The 27576-nt window shown below is 43.7% G+C and overlaps 2 protein-coding genes and 1 long non-coding RNA gene across 7 annotated transcripts; 2 read left to right on the top strand and 1 right to left on the bottom strand.

Annotated features, from left to right (window-relative positions):
- The first annotated feature begins 1198 nt into the window (after positions 1-1198).
- pycr1b (pyrroline-5-carboxylate reductase 1b) lies at positions 1199-6434 on the top strand. The gene is made up of 9 exons (XM_040185893.2): positions 1199-1488; positions 2060-2153; positions 2519-2589; positions 2745-2924; positions 3291-3398; positions 3553-3666; positions 4316-4408; positions 4648-4811; positions 5227-6434. Exons 2-9 carry the CDS (start codon positions 2087-2089, stop codon positions 5402-5404), a joined length of 975 nt encoding a protein of 324 aa, XP_040041827.2. The 5' UTR covers positions 1199-1488; positions 2060-2086; the 3' UTR covers positions 5405-6434.
- Positions 6435-10198: 3764 nt separating this feature from the next.
- Positions 10199-26866, top strand: mafgb (v-maf avian musculoaponeurotic fibrosarcoma oncogene homolog Gb). Of its 5 annotated transcripts, none has more exons than XM_078080305.1 (4): positions 10394-10561; positions 11719-11834; positions 21111-21176; positions 21257-23275. In XM_078080305.1, the coding sequence occupies exons 3-4, from the start codon at positions 21141-21143 to the stop codon at positions 21767-21769; spliced, it is 549 nt and encodes a 182-aa protein (XP_077936431.1). In that variant the 5' UTR covers positions 10394-10561; positions 11719-11834; positions 21111-21140; the 3' UTR covers positions 21770-23275. The 5 variants fall into 5 exon arrangements, with proteins under 5 accessions (XP_040041862.2, XP_077936431.1, XP_040041864.2 ...); XM_040185930.2 differs by lacking the exon at positions 11719-11834 and adding an exon at positions 20894-20938 and having other exon boundaries at positions 10401-10561; XM_040185928.2 differs by lacking the exon at positions 11719-11834 and having other exon boundaries at positions 10199-10561; positions 21257-26866.
- Positions 19282-19508, bottom strand: LOC144383281 (uncharacterized). The gene is made up of 2 exons (XR_013450644.1): positions 19402-19508; positions 19282-19366 (listed from the first exon to the last, which is right to left on the bottom strand). It is a non-coding gene; the product is annotated as an uncharacterized LOC144383281 (long non-coding RNA).
- Positions 26867-27576: the final 710 nt, after the last annotated feature.

The raw sequence follows: 27576 nt of genomic DNA, 5'->3' as shown, positions 1-27576 counted from the left end.
CTTGTACCTTGAAGTGTCTTGGGGAGTCATCTTCAAATCTCAGAACATTTCTATCCAAAAATAAATTAACCCTGAAAATATGACACAGTATTTCAAGGAGAAAGAAATGGCAAATAAATTGTGCAGATGAATAACATCTGAAAAAACAGAATTTGACTATTTTAAATGTTTTCTTACTACAGCTGAAATGTTTAGTCTGCTGATCGATGAGTCAGTTGATGGAAATTGTATTGCTGGAACTATTTTCAATAGAGATTTTCCAATTAGAAATGTCAGATTTCTCTGACCAGCATCCGAAATATTAGGCTTTGGTGTTTTTCTTTGTCATATGTGATTGAACTTGAAGTTTATTACAATTGTCGTATGTGGTCAGGATCATACGTGACCTCTTCTGTTAAACCCACCCGGCATTAAGCAGCACTCGCTGCTATAAAGCGATCGGGAGCACGTTGGGGTTCAGTATCTTTTTCACCAACCGAACCACCAACCTTATAATCTAACAACATATAATTATTGGTTTGATTAAACATTCCATTTAGTTATGTCACTTCCAGCTCTCTGTCTTCTGATTGCCATTTGTTTTTTTCGTAACATTTAAAAGAAACAACGATACATGCATTTACAAAACATTCAGCAGATAAATCGATTAAGAAAATTTGTCTTATTTTAAATACGTACATATCTTTTAAAATAATGTCTCACTCAAGGGTAGTCGATAAAAACGTCCTCTGATTAAACTCTATCCAGTCCTGCAATGAATGTTGGCCTATTCTAAAAAAGGTCAGGGTGGGGAGATTTTTTTTCTGTTGAGTAAATATGACTGACCGCATTATCTTCTGGTTCGAGTGTGTGTTTGAATACTGGAGTGTTCAGATACAGGCTCGGTAATGATTGCAAGAGGCTGGTTTTATAGAAAACTATACCTGTATGCAGGTTCTTATTTGAGTACAGGAATGGGACAGCATGCTCTGATTCTGTAGTAAAACGACATACTAGTAAAATAAGCTCTCTTCTCTACACACACACACACACACACACACACACACACACACACACACACTAAACGTCCAGAATATCTGTGTTTAATCACTTATACATGGTCTCAATGTAAACATGTCAGTAATGCACATTTAACCCACTTTACGACTCATGGTCCCCTTATTTAACCTATATCTTCATTGGTAGTGCCCGCTTAAGAACCGCCCAGAAGACTGATGCAACTGGGCGTGAGGACTGCAAACCCCGCCCAAATCTTGTGATCTACTCCCTGATTGGCCAGAAAATCCGCATGTCTCTTTCGTGATTGGCTTCCGTCACTGTCTGGTACAGTTACGTGCGCACAATTGAAGTTGACTACCAGCGAAGCCACGTTGACACTAAAAGTATTGTTTTCGGGTGGATTTCTCACGCCGGCACCGGACCGTCACGTCGTCAGCGCGCACCTGCTGCTCAGGAAACCTCAGCTGGAACATTTAAAAACAGGAGACTGTGAGTATTTTATGAATGCGGCGTATTTCTCATTCATTGTCGGTAATGAAACCTCGCTTACGGAGCGGCTATTCGAGCACAGGCAGCTAGCTACGAAATGCTATCATCGTCCCTCAGCATCAACTGGAGAGCTAATGTTAGCACTAACGTTAGCTACACGGGAGAGTGCTAAACGGTGCTAAACAGCGAACTCCGCTGAAAGCGGGTTTTCACTTTCATAAAGCAGTGGTTTTGGAAAACACTGTTACAAACTCCACTGTTTAAGGAGTAAGACTTCATCAAGACCTGCAGAAGATGTCATCAGACTGCACTGTATCTGCTGTAGCTAGTAACTGAGTCTCTGGGACCAGAACGTTATTATTATTTTTATCAATCATTAAATGTGCCCATTTCTCAGTCAAATCACCCGGGAGTACTGCCAAGTGTCAGAAAAGATGTTTCATCATCCAGTATCTATCTATCAATAATTGGATCAACAATTATATGGAAGTAACAATCTTGACAAGTTCTATTCTGTATATAATAATACATTTCATTTGGCACATTGAAATGCATGTGGCTGTTTTTACAGGTCGGAGGAGAACCATCATCTGACAGGATGAGTGTTGGATTCATTGGCGCGGGCCAGCTGGCTCATGCACTGGTGAAAGGGTTCATGGCTGCAGGTGATGCCTCGTCTTTATTATACAATATTTGCCCTGTAGAGAACATGCGTTCACTGATGCTTGAATTGAGGCCTACAGAGTTGCACAACTAGATTCATGACTATCCTTTCCCAGCTAATGCATTCATCTCGGCTATGGTCTTAGTTATCTTCATGCAGGAGTTCTTTCCTGCATTTATATTGTTTTATGTATTCACTTTAGAAAGCACTTTTCTGTTTCCTGCCTCTTTAGACTGTCTAGTTTGTCGGCCTTATGTACTATTCTACCTCATGGGATCTGCAAGGTTTTGTCTTACAGTTGTCATATAACATCTCATGGTTCCTCTTCTTCACTCACTCTCCACGGCCTCCTGTCTCCCTCCCCAGGTGTGATCGCTACTCACAGGATAACAGCCAGTTCCCCAGACTCTGAGTTGCTAACAGTGTCAGGGTTGAGGGTGAGAAGAGAAACTGCTCTGCTTTGTTGTGTGAATCCCTGAAATGGGAGTTAAAATCAAAACATTGGTGCGGGTGTGGGCTTCTCCAAGGGCTTATAAAGTTGCTGTAAAAAAAAAAAAAACAAGCCTTACAACCCCCCCTTTTTCTTCAACAGAAAATGGGCGTTAACATGACGACGAGCAACAAAGAGGCGGTCAATAAGAGTGATGTGTTATTCCTGGCCGTGAAACCCCACATCATCCCCTTTGTTTTGGATGAAATTGGGCCGGACATCGAGGACCGTCACCTCATAGTCTCCTGTGCAGCAGGCGTGACAATCAGCTCCATAGAGAAGGTCAGCCTTCTGTTTCTATCCCTCTCCTGCGCTGAAAAGCCTCGCCTGTTCTCCCCAACAGATCTGCTTATATCGATGACCGCGGACACCACAGACATGCAGCTTATTCCAAACTCATCGATCTGAGTGCGGTTCACGGAACTGATCGTGTCATAATGACAAAGTTCAGCCAGTTTACATGAAGGCAAACTGCCCTCTGGACAGGACCGGTGTTGAATACCGTTTCCCTGTCTATGTTTCTGTCTTTTTCCTCCATATCTCAAATGAAGCTTTGTTGAGCTGTTTGGACATGCTTCCAAACTGATTTAAGGCCATTGTTTAACACGGTGCCTCCTCTACCGACCTGTTATGTGTTTCCTTTCACAGAAGCTGCTTCAGTACCGTCCAGCTCCTAAAGTCATGAGGTGTATGACAAACACCCCCGTGGTGGTGAGAGAGGGAGCTACGGTGTACGCTACTGGGACACATGCTCGGGTAAAGTGTTAAGTAAATAAAAGACTTGTACGTTTTTAGGATGTTAGTTTTATCTCTCTGTACAATAACTGTCAACATCACAAAAGCTGTCCAAAGAGGTTGAGATATTATAATACAATATGTTTTTCTTTAACTAATTCTTCTGCATTTTTAGGTGGAGGACGGCAAGTTGCTGGAGCAGCTGATGGGCAGTGTAGGTTTCTGTACGGAGGTGGAGGAGGACCTCATCGATGCTGTCACTGGGCTGAGTGGCAGTGGACCAGCATACGTGAGTAAATTCAGAGCTGCGTGTTCGTCAAAAAGGCGTGTGTGTGATTCATAGAACCAGATTTGTAGTAGAAGGTAGCACTTTGTGATCCTTTATCCTAAAATAGACTGGTTAGGAACTTTCTTTTCTTTTAAGAGAGCTACAGGGACTAACCTGAATGGATATAAGTATTATTAATAATGACAGTCACAAGTAATCAAAGTGGCACTAGCGTTGAGAAAGTCAAAATCCTAACGTGAAGAAGGAAGAAAGTCTGCTTTGCTGTGAGCAGTAAATGATTTTTCTTTTTTAAAATCCTCTGCAATCGTTCTGTGGCTGGTAATATATTTACATATAAAAATAAGTCAGGGAGGGGAGGTCAAGTGGGTGCATATGATGTACAATGTAGCCCTGCTGTGGTAATGGCTTGTATCTCCTTTTAATAATTGTGAGGAGTTAGCAATTTATTAGATGTCAGTGCCTTAAGATGTATTATAGCAGACAGGACAGAAGGCCACGTAATACGGGAAAAGAATTGCAAGCTGGACAAACCACACATCTGTTGATTCCAATAGTACGTTGATATGATGTCTGTACTTTTGATTAAGATGTGATGTCTGTGCTGCCTAGAGGGGAAACAAACTCCCAGCTGTTTGTGTGTTTTTAACAGGCATTCACAGCCCTGGATGCTCTTGCTGACGGAGGAGTGAAGATGGGTCTCCCCAGAAGATTGGCTGTCAGACTTGGAGCTCAGGCCCTATTGGTCAGTTGTGTGTCTGTGTGAGCATGCACACTATTTATGTCTTTTTTTCCCCCCTCTCCTATTGTCAATGACAATGTCCCTCGATGTACTGGTCAGCTGTCTATTTGGAAACGGAGAAGCTGAGGTGCTGGTTTTAATGCAACAAACGTTTCTGACTGGCTCAGAAGGTCCTTAAAAAAAACACACAATGTTTTCCTTCCACTCGTTAAGTTTTTTGCGTTGTTCCTGTTTCTCTTCAGGGAGCAGCTAAGATGCTGCTGGACTCGGAGCAGCACCCCGGCCAGCTAAAGGACAACGTGTGCTCCCCAGGGGGCGCCACCATCCACGCCCTGCACGTCCTCGAGAGCGGCGGCTTCCGCAGCCTGCTGATCAATGCAGTGGAGGCTTCGTGCATTAGAACACGGTGAGACAGTCGCACCTGCCAACTTAAACCACTGCCGCTTTCTCAGTTTTCATGTTCATGGGTCACAAGATTATTCAACAATTTGGATTATTTTCTTGTTTTTCTGCTTCAAATAAATAAATAAAATAATACATTTCAATTGATTAGTAGATAAGAAGACTATTTTACAATAATATAAAAAGCATTGTCTTTGATCAAACACCAACTATCGTGGCACTAGAGCTGAGCATGTTATTACTCACTTCACTACTGGACTATCAACACCGGCTACAAAGGAACTGATGGAAATAATGATTTATTACGAAACCATTATTTTCACACTTTATAGTTGTTTACCGATGAAGGAAATACAAACGCACACATTCCAACATTTGTGCCAAACCTCTGATCTGTGGGCTTCCTTTTCCTCGCTCAGGGAGCTGCAGTATCTGGCAGACCAGGAGCGCATCTCCCCAGCAGCCATTAAGAAGACCACGCTGGACAAGGTGCTCCAGCAGCCCGGAGTCGAAGTCAGCGGCGTGGCTAATGGGAACGGCAGATCGGGGCTCAGCCTGTTTAACAGCCGCGGTCCCAGTATCAAGAAGAAGAACTGACCCACGCAAAAAGGCATACTGCTCATCTGGTCTTAAATCGCTTCCAAAACACTTGACGTTTATTCCAAATAATTTATTCATACTGAAGTTACATCCAGGGGTTTCACGGCCACTTTACACACAAGCTTAGGTGCATTCTGGATGCTCTGCAGACCGCTATGGCCTAATGTTGGGATGCAGAATTACCGTATACACACAAACGTGCACAATGACGAATCCAAATACACACTGAAGAGCAAAAGGGAGTCTGTCTGTTTTGGGGCAAGGACTACTGTGGGCTGTTAAACCATAATGGCCCAGTGGGCCGTCATGGATTCCTGTTACACAGACAGCTGCTGGGAAACGATCAAGATCTTTGCCATTGTTATTATTATTATTAAATGAAGTTGGAATGTAAATCGTTCTATACCCTCATTCTACTTCTGCAAGTACTTGTATTTTGTTTAACCACCAGTATTTCACTGTTAACAAAGACTGAATATGGATCGGACAAAATTAATCTAACTTAATTTTTGATTTTGAACACTGCTCTTCATTCATAATATAAGGTGGAAAGCTACAAGCTACAACATACGTTATTCTTAACTTCATAAAACAAAACATGATAAACCAATGCATAGATATAAACGGTTCCGTCCCCAATCCAGACGGTTCGGTTGTTGTTCAACAAGAATCTGATATTTGTTGGCAAATATATATTTTCTTTATTTCCTGTTTGTTAAGGACATCTTAGGTATATATTTACTCAAAATTCAAATCTCTTTAAAAACCTCTGAAACTTGTTTTTTTTAATTTTATTATAGAAAGGCTCTTTTTTACATTTTCTCTCAAAGGAATGGAAGATTGTTACCTGGAAGTCTCACCGGACAATAATCGACACAATATATTTGTATAGATTATGATGTATTTTGTAATGCCAGTTATAATTTTTATCCCCATAATGTTACACGTTATGTACATTTCTTTTTTGGCATACCAATCATTGAGTGTCAGTGTGCTGGTTAAAATTAAAAAAGTAGATTGATATATATTTTTTTTCTAACGCTGGTTTGTCCCTGAGTTGAATGCGTCCGTCTGACTGCGTTATTTGTGTTCGGTTGTGTGTTCACTGCTTTTTTTTTTACCCACTCTGTGTCAAAGATGTTTGTCTCTCCCTGACTCATCACTATCTAATCTAGAGGTACCCTGGCCTGCAGATGGCGCCCTACGATCAAATTAGCCTCTAGCACATCTGCTTGTTGGGAATGGTTAAATATTGACCGTGGACAACCATCTAATTGACCCACATAAGCCCTCTTACTGGTTAATAGCATTAGCTGTCGAGCAGTTACTCATTCACTCATATTCATGGAAAATGTCTTGTTTTGTCCCCTCTGTCCTCTGGCGTGTCCTCCCCTGTATGGCCTAAGTCAAGAGAGATGAATGTGTTTTCGTCTCTAACCTGGAGGGGCATTGTGATTGGCGGTCGGGGGAAACCGAGGCCAATTTTAGAAGCCTTCCATCAACGGGACAAATGGCCGATGAATGAGATAATGGATTTCTCCTCAGATCAGAACGTCTCCTCTTCTCTGCTATTGATCTTAACATTAACATTTTAACAGTATTTTTAAACTAATTCAGAAAATAAACTTGAAAAGAGGAACCTTAAGCAAAGTTGCATTTCAAAGTCCTGCATAAAATATCCATTTTATGTAAATGTAGAAATGTTTTATCAGCTCAATGTACGTATGAGCTGATACCAGTGATTCTGGAGTAATATGTCCCCTGTGACCTTTGTTATTATTGATGACATTATTGGATTATTTTATCTTTGCGTAACTAACATTGTACTGTAGTATATTCTTATGGGGAATTAGCTAAATATTTACACTTTACTGCTTGAGTTGGTTCTAAAACTATTTTTTTAAACTTTTTTTTCTTCTCTTTTCAAGTTGTCTCTTTTCTGAAGTTTTTGGGCCTCAAATTGTCATTTAAATGAAAGAATATCAAGAGTCACTAGGACGAACTGTGCTTTTGGAAAACTGCTTTCAACTGAAATTTGCCATGGAGGCTCATTTGGCGACAAACTTTTTGGACTCTTTGGATACATATTTTGTAAAATTACCATAATATTTTTTTTTATATGAAATGTGTATCTGAAATAAGTAATAACCTCAATGGTGTATTTAAATACGGTGCATTAATAAATGTTACTCGCCATCGCTGCGCTCTTTGAAACTACACATGGATGTGTTCGGAATGGGTGTGACGGGAGAGCCGTTACCTTTGGGTAAGTTGTGAGCTTGCTGCAGACTTAAAGTTGAGATATCTGGGCCCGTTCCTGCGCTCCAGGCCGCTACATTTTGGATTAACAGATGCCACTTTGTGTTGGAGTGAGATAGGCCCCTCGGTCTATTCAGACAGCACACAGGTGCATAATGGAGAAGGAAAATAGTCATCAAGAAAAGTGATGGTTTGTGAAGAACCGTGTCCTCATTATAATTGAACAATTTGTAGCTGTTGTAGGATTAGTTTATTTCCCTTAAACTAATACACACAGCAGTGTCCCTTGATTAAATTGCGCCCTGCATGCTCTTAGTGCACTCGTGTCGTTTATTTGTGCGGGCGATGTTTTTTCCCTCTGCCACTGAAGTGTCTTGGTTAATCCCCCTTTTATTGTGAAAGGTTATTCTCTTCATGTTCCTAGCGCTGTCCATAAAGATTAGCCATTCCTGGAAAGACTTCCATTTTCCTCTCATTATTAGACTTCTGTTTCCTTTTGTCGGTCGGGCAGCTATGAGCATCTCTCCTCCATCTGAGGTGAAGAGGGTGTGTGCGCTGCGGCAATCACCCCAACACCAGCAAAGGGTCTGAAACTGGCAGTTCAATGGCAGATAATCCCAAGGAGTTTCTACTGTGTGTGTGAGCGCGCTCCAACCCAGCATGGGGTTTCTATCCACAGGTAGGCCAGATGCTACCTGTCATCTCCACTCAATCAGTGTAATCACTGACCTTTGTAGTAACACGGTTGTTTGCATGTCGTAGCGGAGGCAGGACGCGTGCCAGAAATCAAGATGAGTGAGTAGATTGAAGGTCTTTTTCTCCTTTGACCACCACCACCACACACCCCCCTAATCCCCTCCGTAATGAAAAAGTTAAAGAGGCGAGCCGGGGAAAGAGGTGTTAGTGGGAAATCAGTCGTAAATATTCCTCTTTTTCACTGGGGCACCAGTGTACGGTCGGTGTATGTGTGCGTGTGAGTGTCCAATGCACAGCTATGATCTCCTGGCCGATACAGTATCAGCGTGCCGCAGCTGTCTGGAGGAGCGGTTGCGGAAAGAGGAAGCTCTAACAGTTACCACACAGCGAGTGAATCTGCATTCTGGGTTTCCTCTCAAAGGATTCCTGGGGAAACACATGAGCTCTGGTCCACTGATCGTTACCTGGGAGTCAGACATGCACAGAGGTGTGTAGTCTGACCCTCATATTCCGATCTTTTAAGACAAAGCAGCAAAACAATGTGTACGTTAACAGAATGTACACGTTTTTCCTGGTCGGGGTGAACTGTTTTTTGGAAATTTTATATATTAAACGTTTCACCTTTTCACCTCAGTGTTGATATATCAAGACTGTTTCAGTGGTTAACTTCAATGAGGGCCTACAAGCACAAGCAGCGTTGGGTTGAGTACTTCGATATTTTACTTGAGTAAATGCAGCAATACTAAGCTGAAAGTGTTCATGATGCAGAACGCTCCACTTTACAGTAACGTAATAGCAGTTCCTGATGCATTTCAGTGTAAGCATCAATTTAAAGCTGCTGAAATTACGATTCGGAGCACTAATGTCCATTTGAGCCAAGGACGAAATCACTTTATGTTTTGTAGTCCAACCATCTCTATGCTCTGTTGACGTAGCTTGGCCGGCCTTTTCAGTCTCTTGTACGAGGTTCTCAAACTCAGCCTGTTTGGTTCTCAACAACCAAGCAGGCTGTGTGACTATAGTTGGGATACGTATAGGGAATTTCTTAAAGATCATACCATGATTTAAGTGGCATTTAAAAATCTTTACCTTTGGCAGCCTGGCAGTGTTTTGCTTCGGCCTGTGAAAGCTGGAGTGGAGATATGAGTTGTTAAAATACCGGCGGTATTTCATAAATTGATTGGCATTATCCAGAAATAGGCTGCTAATATTGGTTGAGTGCTTTCTTGTCTTGTGTTTAAAAAGTCATTAGTTCCTCATAGGTGGAAATAGAGTATTGATGAACTGCTGCATTGGCCCTAATGGTTTGGGTTTGGTTTTAAATTGTAATTGAGGTTAGATAATGTATAATTTATGATAGAGGTTAATGGCTTTCAGTTGGCTTCTGAACTAAAATCGGAAAAGTGGGATTAGAAAGTGGTCACGTACAGCCAACAGACAAAAATGCAAAATAACAAAAAGCTTAGTTATAACAATCTATGAAAAAACACCTTTAGTCAACCTCTCACATGTGCATTATAAATGTAATTAGATATTAAATGTAGTTCTTTGCTACCGTCCTAAAAAAATATACATATCCACGCTATTTGTACCAAGTCAAAAGTAATGCTGATATTTTTGTGCTTCATCATTTCCTTCTTTCAGAACAACGATAGAAATCTACACGTCACTTTGATTTTTCAAAATTAAACAGGACCTCCACAAAGAAATTGCAACTCCTCACGTTATTTCATTGTATCTTTTTTCTGTTTTCTCCACTTTAAAATGAATGTCATTTTTTGGTGGGTCCTTAATCACACACACACAAATAATAATCTAAAACCACAACACAGATATTTCCTTTTTAAATGGCATCCCTGTGTTGAAGGTGTACATACACGCAGAGAGGCTGTCACGCCGAGTTGTGTTATCACGCCTCACGCGGCGGAGGAGCCCCGTGTCTCTTTAAATGCGGGCCGCGTAGATCCTCCATGAATGAAACCACGTGACCCAAACATCGTTTGACGTCTGGCGCCTCCGACCAGAGACTAAAACAAGCGGGGAAGGAAGGAAGGAAGGAAGGAGTGGATTCATGTATGTAGCCCTGCGGAGGAAAGACACGCACGCGTTTCTCCATCGGGTCTCTCCTCACCCGGGTCCAACGAACCATCGGTGAACCCACAACCTGCGAGGGGCGAAAGTCGCTTGGTTTGACTTCTGGTGAGTCGGTTTGGTTATAAATCAAGCATTTGCATTTCTTTTAAAAGTGCTGAATGTAGCGGTGTTGTTTTGCTGAGTGTGCGCGGCCGCCCTCCTCCGTCACCGCCGCGCCAGTGCCCGTCGCTCGTCCCGCCGAAACTCCCCGGCAGCTCCGCCGGGCCGGTGGTGCTGAATCATCCCGGTCCGGCCGTCGTCCGCACTGTGAGCCGCCGCCGGGAGAGCCGGTCGGTCTGAGCGGAAAAGCCACGCCGACCGACCGAGCAACCGACCGGCCGGCGCCTTCCCCCCGTAACAACACAGACAAAGAGGGGGCGCAACGTCACGGCTGTCAAGCTTCACAAAAAGAAGAAGAAGAAGAAGAAGAAGAAGAAGCCATGTGTCGGAATTAGGAGCCCGGGTGCGGGGTCGGGGGGCTGTTCTGCGCCGGTGGAGCGGTCGGGGATTCCCTTGTTCGGTGGCCACTAAATGCCGCGACATTTAGAAAAAGGTTGAAAGTAAGAATAGCCGAGGGAGGAACCTCCGCCCCGACGCGGCGTGACGCCTTAGCGCGGCGAAACCCACACGACGACCTCCGCGTTTAGCCCCTCCGACTGTCCGCTCTCTCCGGGTGCTGAAGCGGCCGCGGCGGACACGCGCAGCCCGCAGCCGCCTCCTCCTCGCCGGCGGCGGACTCGTCTGTGGCTCCGTCGCCTTCTTCCTCCGGTAAGACGTCCGTTAAAGTGTGCTCGGGTTGTTTCACTGTGTTTACGGTTTACGTTTCATTTGTTTATTTATTTATTTAAATCCTCCTCCGGACTCCCGGGGTTCACGTTTCGCCCGCTCTCTGCCTGCGTGCTGAGTCGGCGTTGTGACAGAAGTAAACATGTGTAATGTGTAAATAAAGCAAACAAAAAACCGGCGGACAGCGGTAGACAACTCCGGCCGACACCGCGGTGTTGGTAAACCGGCCGGCCGTCAGGCGGTGACTCTGCTTTTGTGTCAGACGTCTGCTCGTCCGACGGACCGTCTGTTCGCGTATCTATTAATCGACATTCGGTGCTCCATTTATGTCACATACACGAGCGGCGGGTTAAACAGGGCAGAGGAACCGTCTATTTCCTGGTTGCACGCCGGCTGGACAGAGATGCTGATTCATCACAACGTTGTTATTTCTCAAGGTTTGCGCGAGCGCAGCGGAGGCAGGAGGGAGCCATGGCAACAGCGAGGCTCGCTCCGTATCCGAGGCTCCGGCTCTGAGGACGTTGACGGCTTTATGGGATGATCAGAGCTGTCGGTGTGTTGCAAAAAATCTCATCAGTACTTACGTTTTCGTTCAAAGACGTTTACGTTTCCCCTTAAAGTGGCCTTAGAGCAAACATGAAGAGCGCGACCAATGGCGTGATGCACAATGCAATGACGATTATTTATCAGATTAATCTGGTTTTATTTTTATTTTTTTCTGGTTGTGACTTGAATAAACCCTTTATGGCACTCTGACACAGCTGATACCTGCTGTCCATGATGTCTTGCAGTGACCTCACTCACCTTTTCCCCCAATAGTCAACAAATAATTAAAAAAAAGCCCTCTTTGCCAGTGTAACATTTATTTGGACAATAACCGATATAAGCCAGAGGGCAGGAGGCATTCCCATGTCTGTTTAATATGGAGCATTGACTGCTCATGAACCCGCACAGAGACTTCGCCTCAACGAACTCCATGCAATGCAACAGAATATCCTCTGATTGATCTCTTGTGGATGGGCCATTATCTGCTGCCTCCTAGCAACCTATGAGTATTGCAAGAGGAGTAATCTGGAAGCTCTGTGGGCTCAAGAAAAACACAAACTTCACACCCTAATGACTCCATATCAGCAGCTTTAGTTCGAGTCAGCACTCTGCGGAGTGTATCAAAAGTATGTAGTAAGCAAGTTGGCAAGTACTGTAATAGAGGGTCATAATGATGAAACAGTTGAATCAGTATTGGAGAGGAGAGCACCCCCCCCCTCACTGTCTTTCTCTCTCACACACACACACACAACCAAGGGGCTAAACTTTTTATACTCGGTATCAGTATTTAATCAGTGCTTGAAGTGCATTTCTCTGTCAAGTACTTTCCCCATCCTTCCCTGGTGTTTGCGGTAATTGAACGCTGACCAATGCTTATGTGTGCAACTTTGCTGATGGTGGCGAAGCGGCAAGGCGCGCGGAGCAAGGGGGATGAAGGAAGAGGGAGGAAGAATGAGAGATGGGATTTGCGGAGAGATTGAGAACAAGGACCTTTTTGTCTTCAAGGCATTCCCCTGAAAATGCTGAGGCGAAGCAAATAATCTCTCGCTTGACAGATGGCGTTTTCACTTGTTACTTACCACAGCTAGTTTCTTTGCCTTGCCATGTGCGTGCACGTTTGTGTGTGTGTGTGTGTGTGTGTGTGTGGACGCGCGTTAGTGTGGAAAAGAGAAGGCAGGGTATGTCAAACACCTATAAGATGCTAGTTGCCGTGTAAGAGCACATGTGTGTTAACAAGGGTTAGAGAGAGAGTTGACTGCAAGATGTTGAAAGAAGATGCAATGGGAGGTGGTTTTACTGACCGTTGGTCATTATGGCATTTTGCATTTGCCATAATGCCAAGTAATGAGTGCTAATATAACTTCTCATCAGAGCTGTATGTGTTTTGCTGTGTGTGGGTGGGACCATAAAAAACAATTTTTGATTCTCTGCATTTACAAGGGAGAAGTTGATGTAACGCTGAACCCTACCTCTGAAAGGAAGATTTGCACAAATGTTGAGAGCTAAAATGATCAGTTGATTAGGAAAATTAGGGAGAAATATTTTTTTATAGTCAAGGTTTCAGTCTCTTCTGAGTGAAACGTCTTTGTAGACTGATGGTGAGATGAAACAAGCTGATGAACACCGAAACTTCAGCTTGTGATTTATGCAATTAAAATGAACATTTTTTACTTTCTTTGGCCTTTAATTTGCTAATCCGTTAATCCAAAATATTACTTATCAATGGTGAAAATAATTATTAGTGTTGTGTTAAAATCTTTCTCTAATTTGCGATGTATTTGTTTTTCAGTGATGTATGACAAAGAATCGCAGCAAATCCCCTCTTGAAGACGCTCGAATCAAAGGTTTCAGTAACTTGCTTGAAATTAATGATTTTAATCCAAAAACTATCATTCAGTGATTTATTGATAATTTGCTTCAGCTCAAAGAAGTGCACAAGGAACACACATGCGACATAACACAAAAGGCAATTGCCTATTGTAAACGTCCCCGGGAAGCTAATAATGTTGTACTTTAGTCAAATTGCCAGTGTGATCGGTGTCTGAGAGGCCGACATTTACCAGAACGATTGACAACCTACTTTAAGGAATGTGAAAGGTTTTTTTTTTTGTAAACCGTCCCGTTAACAAAATAAGGTGAATGTCTGAAACGTGTCACTGTTTATTTTAGTTGTGTCGAATAGCAGAAGACATTTTAGAAAGGTCGCCTTTTATTGCAGGACTATCGTACTGGATTGCATTAGATTGCACAGGTGTTCACATTATTGTGTCCATCTCCTGTGTGTGTGTATGTGTGTGTGTGTGTGTGTGTGTGTGTGTGTGTGTGTGTCTGTTTGAGAGAGAGTTTGGTATGAGTGGAAATCATGCGTGTTTATGACCTTGTTTACTGCTGGGATCCTGTTTTTATTAAGTGTTGTTATTTTTGCAAATTTCCGGGAGTGAGAGAGAAGTAAAGAAAGTAAAAGCAGGATTGAAAGACGGAACGGGCGAGTGGGTGAGAGAGAGAGAGAGAGAGAGAGAGAAAAGGAAGCAGATCAATAGTGGAGTGTTTCTTCTCCACAGTAATGATGAAATGTGGTGTAAGCAGATCTAGTGCATAATCATTGCTGTGCTCTGTTTTTCCTGCTTCCGTGTGAGTGTGCTGCATGTCCTTGTGTTATTTTGACTGTGTGTTTGTGTGTTACATCTACCTTCCATCCACAAGTGTTTTCACTCCTTATTTACAAAACCTCCTTGAGAACCGAAAAATGTACAAAACCCAGATAAAAACCTACGGCAGCAGACACCGGCGAGATGCCAAGAGGATGAAAAAAATTAAAAACACGATTAATTCAGTTTTAGTGGTTCCTATTACCGATCCAACCCTCTGACCCGAAATGTATTGAAACAACAATATTAGAAAGCTGCTGTTCTGTATCAACAATCTCTCTGTGATCAGCACTTAAAAGTTTCCACGTTTCCCCTCAGCGGACTCTGAACGCTGAACGCGTTGAACTCCATACCAGAGCAATGGTTTTGTTGTGCGTGCAGTGCGGAGATATGGAGAACGAAGCTGTGGAGTAGTAACAGGAGTATCCGTACCAGAGGTTGTCTGCTGCTTGCATCATCTCCATGCGCCAAATTGCCGCATTTTTTAACTGCAGTGTGACGATCCCAGAATTGGGGTTTGAATTTCTGAACCTATTTAAAACAAAAATACATACACACACGCATCAACACACACACACACACACACCGCGTGGATCAATGCAGAGGAGCGGCGAGAGGGAACAAATGTACGTGTGTGCCTCAACTCTTTGCCTTCACCTGTGGAAGTTTGGAAAGTTCCCTTCTCGTATTTCAATCCAATGCATCTCTTGTATATTTGTTTGACCTTTTGGATACAAAGGTCACTATAGACCCGCAGCCAACTTTTTGTCTATTCAGCAGATAAGTTGTTTAGTTTATGAAATTTCATTTAAAAAAAAAATGCCAAACACATTGATCACCATGTGATCCTCAGATGTTTGTTTTTGTCCAGTCAACAGTTCCCAACTTATAGATATTCAATTTCATCACAAGCTGGAACCTGGTCGTCCTATAGAGTTTCCTAAAGAATGACTTAAAGGATTAATTGGAAGTCGAAGACAGTTTTTTGTTTTTTTTCAATTGATCAACACATTGATTAATCAACCTCACCTTTCAGCTCTAAAGCTGACAAAGCTGGAAGACAAAAAAACAGAATTGTATAACACAAGGTTAATCTTGATTTATTTTTAGTGTTTACTGGAGACCAATATATTATTAAATGAGCGCAAACGCAGAAACAGACCAATTGGTTAATGTGCACACACCAAAGTATTTGAACTATCTATACAAACGGCCTTTATGAAGGAAAAGGGGCTTTGTGAAGAATGCTACCGTCCTGTGAGTGTGTTTGTTTGTCCCCCCTTAAAGTGGCAGCACATGTTGGACCTGCAAATGGTCTCAATGAAGGCCTCTGGTAAAAAGCCCCCCCCCCCCTGTCCTCCATGACACCTCCGGGAGCTACAATCTCCTCTTGTTTGTGTGTTGAATGTGTGTCTCTGATGTCACCTCCCTCACGTGACTGACACACGATGCGTGGGTCCCCACAGACGCACAACAATGTTTTGTTTGGGGCCAAACTTTTCTCTCAACTTGGCAGTGCTGACAGCGTCCGGGGGAAATAAACATGAACGTCGTGTTTTTATTTATCGCTGTCTCCCTCACCCACAAAGAGAGGACTTCTCCTACGGGACATGCTTCACTCCTCTAACAGAAAAAAGCGCTTATGAAAAAAAGGAGCCAGAGCTCAATTGCCCTGACGGTGCAGTTTTTTTTTTTTTTTTGCTTGTGTTGGGAAATTTGTCATCACACTCCGACTTACTACCTGGAATGGGGGGAAAAAAACGTGTCGACGGCAGGACTTTTTTCGTGCCTTTTTAATAACACACTTACGTACGCACACGCACACACTTAACCGGCGCGCGCACGAACACGCACCCCCTCTGAGCACTCAGGAGAGTGTGAAAGTGATCTCTCTTCTCTCGCCTTTATATTATAATATGCATATGAGGGGCCTCCTTTGCAACCCTTTCCCCGTGTCTCCTCCTATGTTCCCCTCACTGTCCGTGTTATCGTGCTTATTTCACGCTCTTCGTACCTCCTGGTTAATAGCCTCCCTCTGCACGGACACGGCTCAGAGTGGCGTTCGGTTTTCCTCCCCTCACCTTCTCCCCGTGGCCCTGCATCTCCGGGCCCCCCACCCCCACCCCATGTACACAGGTCGCCATTATCGCTCATCCGATTCCTAATTCTCAATTAGCCTGCGCGCGCGGTGCTCGTTGTTCGTCATTCGCCGACTCCCTCAACGCCCGCGGCCCACGCTCCATCAGCGAGGGCAGTTTTTTTTTTTGTTGTTGTTGTAAACAAAGCCAAGGTGGACTGCAGCCGGGGGGGGGGGGCGAGTTTTATGGCGCTCTGAGGTTTTAATTCACGTTGCCCACATTTAGCTCCCTTTGTGTCTTTCCATCATGTCCTCTCGGTGTCCTCGCCGCCTCACTCGGCTGCCATCCTTTTGTGTTCTCCATTATTGCTCAGAGAGTTGCCTGAGGGAGGAGGCGCAGTTAAGGCAGGTGTTATGATGCGATTATTCGAATAAAGGCCGTCTTGCCACTGCATCACAACCGACGTGTGACTCTCACGGCCTGTTCTTGATCACTCGCTATACGCTAGCTTGTTTATGCCTGCATCCACCCACACAAACACACACCAGCCCCCGGGTCGCATTTGAAGCGTCTAATCTGGCGATTTCCCTGTGTGTGTGTGTGTGTGTGTGTGTGTGTGTGTGTGTGCGCGCGCGTGCGTGTGTGCGCGTGCGTGCAGCATGCCACCAGCTTTAAGTAGGACGTCTCTTTCTAAGAAATTCCTCTCTCTGTGTGTTGGCAGCGAGCAAAAGGTTCTCTCAAACAAGATTAATTAGAGCTCCGTCTAAGGCCAGACGCTCACACACACACACACACACACACACACACACACACAGTGCACCTTCCTGTGCACTACACAAAGGAAGAGAGTCCTGCTTTAAGTCCCTTACGCACTTCAATCTATCTCCATGAACCCCGCGATCGCTGTGTTCACCCACTGTCTCACAATCACTCTTGTTTTCATCCCGTCTCCTGGACTGAGGCGACGGCGCGTACGTGGAGGAGAGAGACGGATGGTCAGCAGGAGTTTCATTACACCGGATCAGCTTCAGAACTTTTCTAATTGGAGGTTTTAGTCGTGGTCGTTGCTGAGTCCAGGTTTATTTTTTTTTCCGCCCCCAATCCACCGCCATCCATCCTTCCCCCCCACAACCCCCTCCGTACCCAAGAGCTAAGCTCTTACAAATGTGTTGAGGATGCATTTTCACCCAAACGCTTTTCCGCCCCCCTTTATACCCCCCCCCCCCCCCCCCCCCCACACACACACACACAACCCCTTGCATCCTGTTCCTCCTCAACGCTCACCTCTGTCCCCCTCCTCTCCTCCTCCTCCACCCGACTCACTTGCCTCTCTTCTCCTCCTTCTTCCCTTGTCATTTGCACCCGTCCTCCCTTCATACTCAGCATTTTTCTCGGCTGTGGGTGTGATGTCTCCGCTGTAACGCTAATCAGCTTTGGAGACGTCAGCATTCTTTCAGTCCTCCTTCACCAACTCCAACCCCCCCCCCCCCCCCACCTCCTCTTCACTTACCAAGTCTCACCACGCCATTTATCCTCCTCACTTTCTTATCTTTTCTTTGCTCTTTTCTAGCCGTATTGTACTCATCTCCACCTTTTCTTCCATCCCTGTCCCTATTGTCCTCCTTGTGTGTGTGTGTTGTCTCTCCACTGTGAGCAGCTCTGCTCCTGAGTTGTCAGCATTCTTTCATTTGCTCCATAAAAATACAGCCTGCAACAGCAGAAAAGCTGTCTGTTGTAGCAACGGTGGCTGTGGCATTGACCAGACCGCAGCGACCACCCCGCAAGCATTATGGGAAGGACACCTCTTGCACTGTGTGTGTGTGTGTGTGTGCGTGTGTGCGCCCTAGATGAATGGCGATGCCTTCGCTCAGCAGATGATCCTTAACCTGGATGACTTACACATGGCCTGAGCTCTCAGACAACACACACACACACACAAATGAGTTCATTGCAGTTTTATGCTTTGGCGTAGGTCAGTTTTATAACCTTGATCAAATAACCCTAAACTTAATTTACTCTCCTGCTCTGCAAGTTTAATAACACCGCAAGTACCACTTCACTAGCTATAACAGCGGGTATTTTGTTCAAGCAACAAACAAAAAAAAATCAATTAGTTCAAGCTTCTGAAATGTGAAAAAAAATGCTATTGTCTGCATACTGTCTGTAGCTAAGACAACGGCAGACATCTATAAATCTATAGACTTCTTTACCAATCTATCTACTACAAACCTTTTGTTCACCTGCAGCAATTCCATTTATCTAAGATATTTTAATTATGTGTTGTCAAATATGGAATAAAACCTCTGAACAGTACATGCATGGTTCAGAGGTTTTATTCCAAACTCTATTTATGCATGTAGTAAAAGTATTGTTAGGCACTTAAAACAAAACTACATTTGCATTTTTATGTGCTTGCAGCAGAGCATTTTCCATGTGTGTTTTATTGTGCCCCACTGGCATGGCAGCAGGGGAATGTCTGTGTGTGTGTGTGCTTTGCTGGCATGCTTTTTGTTTGTATGTAGATGGTGTTGTGGGGGGGTTTGGGCACAGGGGAAATAAACCAGTGCCTGGCAGGAAAACCGCCTCTCCCCCTCCTCTCCTCCAGCCCCACCCCCAACAGCCACCCTCGGTCTTCATGTCTTTGATCCATCTATTATGCGATGCACCTCCAGCTGTAGGAGGCTGCGTGACATATCGCAAACTGCAGTGGCTTATGAGGACGCAAGACATTTGTTTATCGAGAAGAAGCTCCACCTACACGCGGGGAAATGGAGGTCCATTTTAATTGCCTTAGCCTGACTCATTAAAGAATGCTTAAAGTCAAAGGCCTCGGATTAAGCTCCGTTACAGTAAAGTTCCCATGTGAGGAGAAGTGGAGCATCACTGCTCAGTGTTTCCCCCGGGTCACAACGCCACACGGACATATTCGCCACGGGTCAGTGTGTATTTTTAATTCCAGACATTTTCACCACACTGTTATAATGGTAGTGGAAGAAACTGCTATTCCTCCACATTTTTCATAATTCCACTGAATTCCTGTCTGAGTTTGGCCTTGCTGTGCATTTGATGTGCTTTGTATTGCACGTGCTATTACTTGCATGTGTCTGTAGCATACATTTAACATTGATCTACAGCTATTTATAACTGTGGGATTTGTGGCAGCGCTTGCACAAACACTCACGCACCCTCAAAGACTGACAGAGGTGCATTGTGGGGGAAGTTCAATGGCACGCTCGGTTTGACAGAAAGAATAAGAATGAAACAAGAACAGAATTGTTGCCTCACGTCTTAACTTCCTTTAAAGATTTTTAAATTTCCCAACTTGTGAATGCAATATTGCATTACTTACTTTTTTACATATTACATTACATACATGTACATTTTACATTGGAAGACAACCGTCCTTACTCAGAAAATTGTTCTAACAAAATGTCTGATTCAGCAGTATCAGGTTAGGAAGGCTGATAGATAAGCAGGTGCATTTGAGGACCAATCAAATGTAAGCACATGTCCTTGTTGACCCCGCAGGCCCTGAGCTTGCAGCTACATTTTTGGCAAACCCTCATCTTTTCAGGAAAGTAGGTTGATGGTTGTATGTGGCGTAACAACAGAGATGTGAGGGGTGAGGGGATGAGCAGAAATGTTGTGTGTAAGGAGGGAGAGGCGAGGTGGGGGGTATCGAGAGGAATCTGCTGAATCACCATGACCGGTTTCATGATGATCGCTTAGCAGCAGAAACAATAGCTGCTCTTTATTGAGCATGCACACACAGACACACACACACACACACACACACAGTCACACACACACACACACAGGTCTGAGAGATGAGAGCCAGATCAGCGCGCCACACAATGCATCTCATTGAGAGCTGGTGCAGACGCTGATCTGTGGAGCTGGGCGCTCCGAGGTCTGATCTCATCTTCTGCCCTTCCAGGCTTTGTCTTTGTTGACTCTCTGGTTTGCCTCCATCCTTTTGTCTCCTGTTCCTTCCGCAGTACAAATGTTTTTACACCGTTTGGTTTGCCTTCATTTTAACCCAGAGGAGGGGAAAGCGCTTTGTTTTTCTACTTCTCTGCTGTCTGCACACTGTGTGTGTGTGTGTGTGTGTGTGTTGTGTGTTTGTGTTCGGGCTCTAACAGTTTGCTTTTACACTCGTTTCATTCCTATTGGCGTGAAACCAACCAATAAGAGATCAACAACAGAACAAAGGTAGTGGGCACTGCAGGGTAACCACCATGTAACAGGAAGTGAGGGAAATTCGAAGAAAGGTTTGTGCATCACTTTTATTCACACACTGTGACAGAGATGCGTGATCCTGTGACATTCTCACACCACAGGGCTCCAAAACTGGATTCACGTTGGGCCTGTCTCCACTGACCCTGGTGTGTATTGACACACAGTAACTATGCTCTTATTGATCTTGAGGAACCGTTGTTGTTCTTCCAAACACATAACCGTAGCACGTGATTGTATTTCTTTACGCCGTTACTAGAACTCGCTCTCCTCGTGTGGTCTCCCTTTGCTCACGTTTCGCACTCTTGTGCGTCTCCGCAGGTCTGTTCAGAAGAGCAAGGCACTTGTGGCATGACGACGACTAACAAAGGAAATAAAGCCTTGAAGGTAAGCGAGTGACTGTTTCACTCCGGATTCCCTTGTGTTTCGCTCCGTCTCACTCACCTTCACTCGCCTTTCCCCTGCAGGTGAAGCGCGAGCCAGGGGAGAATGGCACCAGCCTCACAGACGACGAGCTGGTGACCATGTCCGTGCGGGAGCTGAACCAGCACCTCAGAGGGCTCACCAAAGAGGAGATCGTGCAGCTGAAGCAACGGCGGCGCACCCTGAAGAACCGGGGCTACGCCGCCAGCTGCCGGGTGAAGCGAGTCACCCAGAAGGAGGAGCTGGAGAAGCAGAAGACCCACCTGCAGCAGGAGGTGGACAAACTGGCCAACGAGAACGCGTCGATGAGAATCGAGCTCGACGCTTTGAGGTCGAAGTACGAGGCGTTACAGACCTTCGCCAGGACTGTGGCGCGGAGCCCCTCCGTCGGGGTCGGGGTGAGGGCGGGCGGGGGCGCAGGAGGAGGAGGAGGAGGAGGAGGAGGAGGAGGGGGAGGGATGGCGTCATCAGTCATTGGTCCACTCATACCGGGGAAGATGGCAACAGCCACGAGCGTAATCACAATAGTGAAGTCAAAAACCGATGCGCGGTCTTGAGGAAGGGGACGATGGATGAGGGCGGGTCGGGTGCGGCGGCTTAATCCTTCCTCTCTGCCGGCCACCTTTCCTCCACCTGCACTGACGTCAAACAGCGAGGCAGTCTTCACCACTAGGCCTCAGCATGTTCCTGTCACCTGTCTCAGATCAGTAAAAGTGGAGTAAAGGACGGAAGCAGAGGAAGATTATTGGGACCATAACGATGGAGGTCAAGGCGCAATCGCTCAGCACAGGACCGACACACGGCATTCCTACGGTCACTGAAAGGTCGGGAAAGTCAAAGGAGTTGAGATTAGTTTTAATCCAGGCCATGGATGGAGGGGGTAATCCCAAAAATGTCAATGCCCGAGACACTCAATCATGTAATTTTGTTCAGTTGCTATTTATGTGAGTCAGGTGTTTTACTGCTGGTAGATCAAGATGTCTGTAAATTCATAATCTCGCATAAATGCCCACTAGATCTGAAGTGCTTGTTTCCCCTCAAATGATGATGTAGAAGATGTGAGTTTAAATTTGTTCGTCCTACATAAAAATATTCTAATATTAGCATTGCATATATGTTAGACAAAAAAAAAGATGGTATTAATGTATTAGTCATAGAATTTATTGGATTACATTGACACAAGTGTTGGGTCCCTGAGCTCCAAAAGAATTCACTAGCTTTCATGTGGCCTGTTGGTTTCAGTGGCTGAAGAGAAGTCCTGTTATGCTCGACCCAAGCCAAAAACCTTTTCACAAAAGAACCATAGAAATATATATAAATACTACACGGTGGTAACTGTATTTTTACTGTTTTGTACTGTGTTGTCATGCACATGAGGTCCAAAGTGTATTCTCTGTGTGTCAACTGTTATATATCAGGAATTCTGTGAAATTCTGTGGCGCGTGTTGGTTTTGGTATTGCTACATTTAGTTAGCGTTCATTTTTTTTTTCTACGGTTTGTTCACTTCCTGTGTCCAAGTTCCTCTCGCCTGTTCCATCTCATTCAGTTTTGATTTCAGCTGGTTCCCTTCATTACATATAGTACTTCCTGGCAGAACAACACAGAAAGAGGGGGGGGGAGGGACAAGGCAATTGATATTTAGCCAAAAAAAACATGCTATAGACAGAAGGGGATAAAGTCTTATCTAAGTTTGTAGGGTTTTTCAGGGAAATGGCAATTTCAAAATGTGAGCTTCTCTCAAAGTATTCAAGATGATTGGAAGGGCAAGTGCCTTGGTCTCCTAAAGATATGCATCAAGAAGAAGGGAAGAGGACAGTGGGGATTCAGCGCAGGTGTTTGCCTGTACCTGTGCTTAATGCTTAATGTGAAACATTGCCCAGTCAGGAATCAGGTCGTGACAGCATTTACCTGTGCGTTGCTGTGTAGTAGCAGGTTTAATGATGTTAAGTCCACCCGTTTGTGCCACTTGGCAGTATATTTACAAAGTGTCGTCATAACAGCTCCACTTTCTTGCACAGGACATCCTTTTTTGTTGAGTACATAAATAGTTTTTTATGTAAAATACTTGGTGTGCATGTTTATGAGTTTGATTGTCAACCGAATGGGCGCATCTGGGTTATTACACCAACAGCAACATTCTGCCCTCAAATCAAAGTGCTTTATGTTGCAGTTGTTGCTTTTAACAGCAAAAGTCGCTTTGCGAGTCCGGGTGTGACTTTGGACGGTGCGGTCGGCCAGCAGAGACATCGCTCTGAGTTCCTTCATCTCACCAGAGTCCCACCATAGTCTTACGTGGTGTTCTGTACTCCAAGAATCCGTTGTCGATGTCTGGTCTCGAGTCTGGAATTTTATAAAGACAATTATCTTTGCATTGTTTGTAACGACCTGTAAAAAAAAAAAAAAAGGAATAACAAAATCAGTTTGATATACAGTGTGTCTCTATTTTGCAATTGTACCAAAAGTGGCTTAACTACTGAATAGCTTTGTTTTAACTCTAGTGACTAGGCACGTGTGTGTTACCGTGAACTAGCGTGTGCTGTGCTGTGTAGGTATGTGACGAGGTCACTGTAACGTTCACTGTTTCATGGGTGTGACTCGGATCCTGGATGGACATCAGGCCGAGGCGGGTGATGTCACGGTGGGTCACTGCGCTCTTTCTCTAATCATAAGACCCTCGTCCTCGCGGCCTCATCATTCAGCTCCAGCACTGAACATCTGTTGGATCGGCTCTTTTTGCCGCTCGTTGTCCGCACTCACAACTTTTACATTCTCAAGTTGATTTCGGCAGAGCCGCGTGTCGCTTCGGTTCTACCCCCGTGGTTTTATCTTGGTCATCCGAAGCGTTGGAAGCTCGTTCTTGGCGGTGCAATGACTGACGGGAGGAGGAAGTGAGACGGTGAACCTCACAAGCTTCAAGCTGTTGTGTGTTCCAAGGCATCAGCGATGGGACCCTTAACAATGGGCCCCAATGGCTGCATCGCCCCTACTTATTTTTCTAGTGTGTGGGGGAAAAAAATGTTTTTGATGTGCAGATTTTATATGGTTCTGTATATATAATGTTCCTGTTTTGTTTGTTTTTTGAATTGTTCTGTAAGTGTCAGGGAAGTGAAACTAATTTGTTAATGTATTTGATGTTTTATGAAGTGAAAAAAATGTATTACGCTATTTAATGGTTTGTTTGTCAGAGAGTTGGGTTTACTTCACAAATTGTTTTGTTTTTTACCTAATGCTGTTAATTTACCGAAATATAATCAACAGTAGCCTGCATACATTCAGCCTTTCACCTGAACCACTTCTTTTCCACTGTGAAGTAAAAAGGGTTAACTAGCCTACTGCTGTGCAGTTATTAAGAGTAGCGAGGTTTTGTCTCTATCTGCATTCATACAATATCAAACAGGTGACAACGGCTTTGGAAGGGAAATGGGTTTGAGATTTAAAAATAGGATTTCTCCATAATCTTAACACTGGTTTGCAGGTTCAGTCGACCGTGAAATGGTTTCACGTCTATCATGTCACGCCACAGGAATATACTCCAGGGTGTTCAGCTACGAGCAAATATAGATATGGCACCCAGTATATTTATGTATGTGTTTTCTTTTTAATTTGTCACGTTTCCGCGGTCAGAATGCTATTATTTGATTATCTAGATTTTTTGTTGTTGTTGTTTTGTTGCTTCCTGTCTGTATCGCTCGTTTGCTTGTTGAAAGACGTTTGTTCGCTGGCAGGTATAGTGAGGTGTTTGTGGTCATGGTGGTGTGAAATAGAAAGAGACGCAACTAAGCTTTGTTTGGGTCAGTTAAAGTGTTTGTACTGAAAGTGCCACTGTCGAGCTGCATGCATGTCTATGCTCCTCTTCTCTCAGTTGGATGTGTACTATGGAAGCACAGATGTGTCAACTTGGCGGCTGCTGTTTCATAGACATTTCTAATTATGCAAACTGTGCAAGGCAGAATTAGAACTCCTGCCGCACAGGAGCAATGATACCTTCGTTGTGGTCGTGTCAAGTTGTCTGTTTTATAATTGCAGGTATTTGCATCATGTGACAGGGTTAAAGAGCTTATATACTGTGTTTAAAATGTATTCTTGGTCTCTGTTTAAATCGGGCTTGTCTTTGTCACTTAACAACTAACTGTGAAAACATCAAATCAAAAATGTTTTATCCATTTCCAATTCAGAACGAGGCAAAGTAGCTGTGATGCAATGCCTGCAGTCCGACTGAACAAGATCATTATTTTTGTCTTCCGGGACGAACATTTTGTGGTTATTTTATTCCTCTGATGTGAAGCTCTGCGTCATGTCAGGGTGTTAGTTCTCTAAACAAGTGAGGTGAAACATTTCAGGAATCAGGAAACATTTATTGCCAAAATATGTCAAATGTACAAGGACGTCTTGGCGGTTGGTGCGTGACAGTAGACAGTGTAACAATAGACAACAAGCAGTGCACAAGTAATAAAATAAAATGAAATTCGAATGCAATGGGTTAGTAGAATAAGGCTATGGGTTAGTATAAAATAAGAATAAAGTTAAAAAAAATATATATTTAAAGTTAAAAAATATTAAAAAATAAAGTGCACCATCGAACAAGTGAGTGAGAAATGACATGATTTCAGAAGTTTCTTTGCGAGTTTTCACTGTGCAGATATGATCAGCTGACCAGTGGTGACCAATAGGAACCATCAAACAACGCAGGTCGGTAGTTTTTAGTTGAGGAGCTTGACAGACGCGCTGACCTTATTTTCGCGCGGCCTGTACAGGGGTCATAACCTCCTTATGAAAAGACGCCGCCCCTCAAACCCGAGCGACTGCTCTTAAACCAAACATGTGATGGAGACACATCTGATGAAACGCTTTCCCCTCCACTCATCCCATCCATTTTTACAAGTGTCTGCCAGTTAACTGAGCGGGCTGCCGACCACCTCTTATTAATGCATCCACTCTTTCTAGAAGATGCAAATCATTAACTTCTTATCTTCCATTTGTTATGCAGTTATTGGGGTTGTTATCTTGTCTAGTGAATCACGCCACTGGACTCTAAAAGCCCTTTCACCCACTTCCAATGCGGATCGATGGGAGTAAATCAACAAGCGATTCCTTTGATCGTTTGTTTGGTGTTTTCATCCATAATGTTTGCGTAGTGCTCCCTCAGCGGCCCCTTACCAGTTGCAACAGCCCCCAACATTACAACTTTAGAGTTTAAGTATCGCTTCATCATATTCACTTATTAACAGTCTCCGTCTTATTTTAGTCAAGTTAACATTTTCCTCCCCATCAAGCCAGATGTGTCAACTGGTGAGCATATTTTTGTGTTCCAAAAGTGTCCGTTCAAAGCTGTAGAAAAGTCGTGAGTCCTTGTGATGGGAAAGTTTGTGTTTTGTAATATTTCTGTATGGGGTGTAATAACTTATTCTATGATAGTACTTTACATGGGAAAATACTTAAAATGTGACAGTCTTTGTAAGTATTTATCTTCAACTAAATTATTGTATTTTTTTTGCCAATTTGTAGATAAGCGATGATGAAAAGGTATTCATTAAATTAACAGTTTTATCATGTCTAATGCATCTTTTAATTTATTGATGTATATACTGTATGTTTGTTGATAAACAGCTTACTTTATTTTGTATATGACCAATAAACATGTTTTGAAATGGAACATGGTATTGTGTGTCTCTTGTAAACAGTTAATTTGTTTACATTAAGTTCTTCTTTAGAGCCATATTATTATCTTTCTTTTTGTTATTCACAAAAGAAATCTGTGCAATGCAAATATTTTATGTGATGGATGTACATACCTGGATAGACGTACACCTCCCCAATTATAAGCCTTAAAGATGTTAATCAATCACATTCGATTAATCAACATTTTTCAACAAAAAGTGTCTAGTCCTATGAATGAAAAACATACCTACAACAACTAATATAATCCATCATTTACCAGTGACAGCCCTTCTACAGTCAGACTACAGTCACCCAGCACTCAAAACGTCAAGTCTGTCCTACTGTTGTATTAAAGAAAGGAAGAAAAGATAATAAAGAATGTAGCGAAAACATTGTATGTAATCAAGTCTACTTAAGATATAAACAAACATTTCTAATGTGACAACATGTCTGTTATTTGAATGCAATGGCTCGATGAATGACCGTCTTACAAGACAAATCAGTTTGAGAGGGAATCATTTAAATGTATAAGAGAACATGGAACGTATACTGAATCAAATAATGAATGATTCATTATTTTAACATTCAATTTGTTGTGAAACGTAATATGATTTGTTGTGATGCAATATTCAAAAGCTCGAGGCTGATGTTTAATGCACCATCAGAACTAAACGTTTATTTTCAGAGGTATTATGAATGGAGGCC

The sequence above is a fragment of the Gasterosteus aculeatus genome, chromosome 9, assembly GCF_964276395.1.
Source record: "Gasterosteus aculeatus chromosome 9, fGasAcu3.hap1.1, whole genome shotgun sequence".
In the NCBI taxonomy this organism is placed as follows: Eukaryota; Metazoa; Chordata; class Actinopteri; order Perciformes; family Gasterosteidae; genus Gasterosteus; species Gasterosteus aculeatus.
The sequence above is the reverse complement of the archived record's forward strand: the minus strand, read 5'-3'. Positions and strand labels throughout refer to the sequence as shown.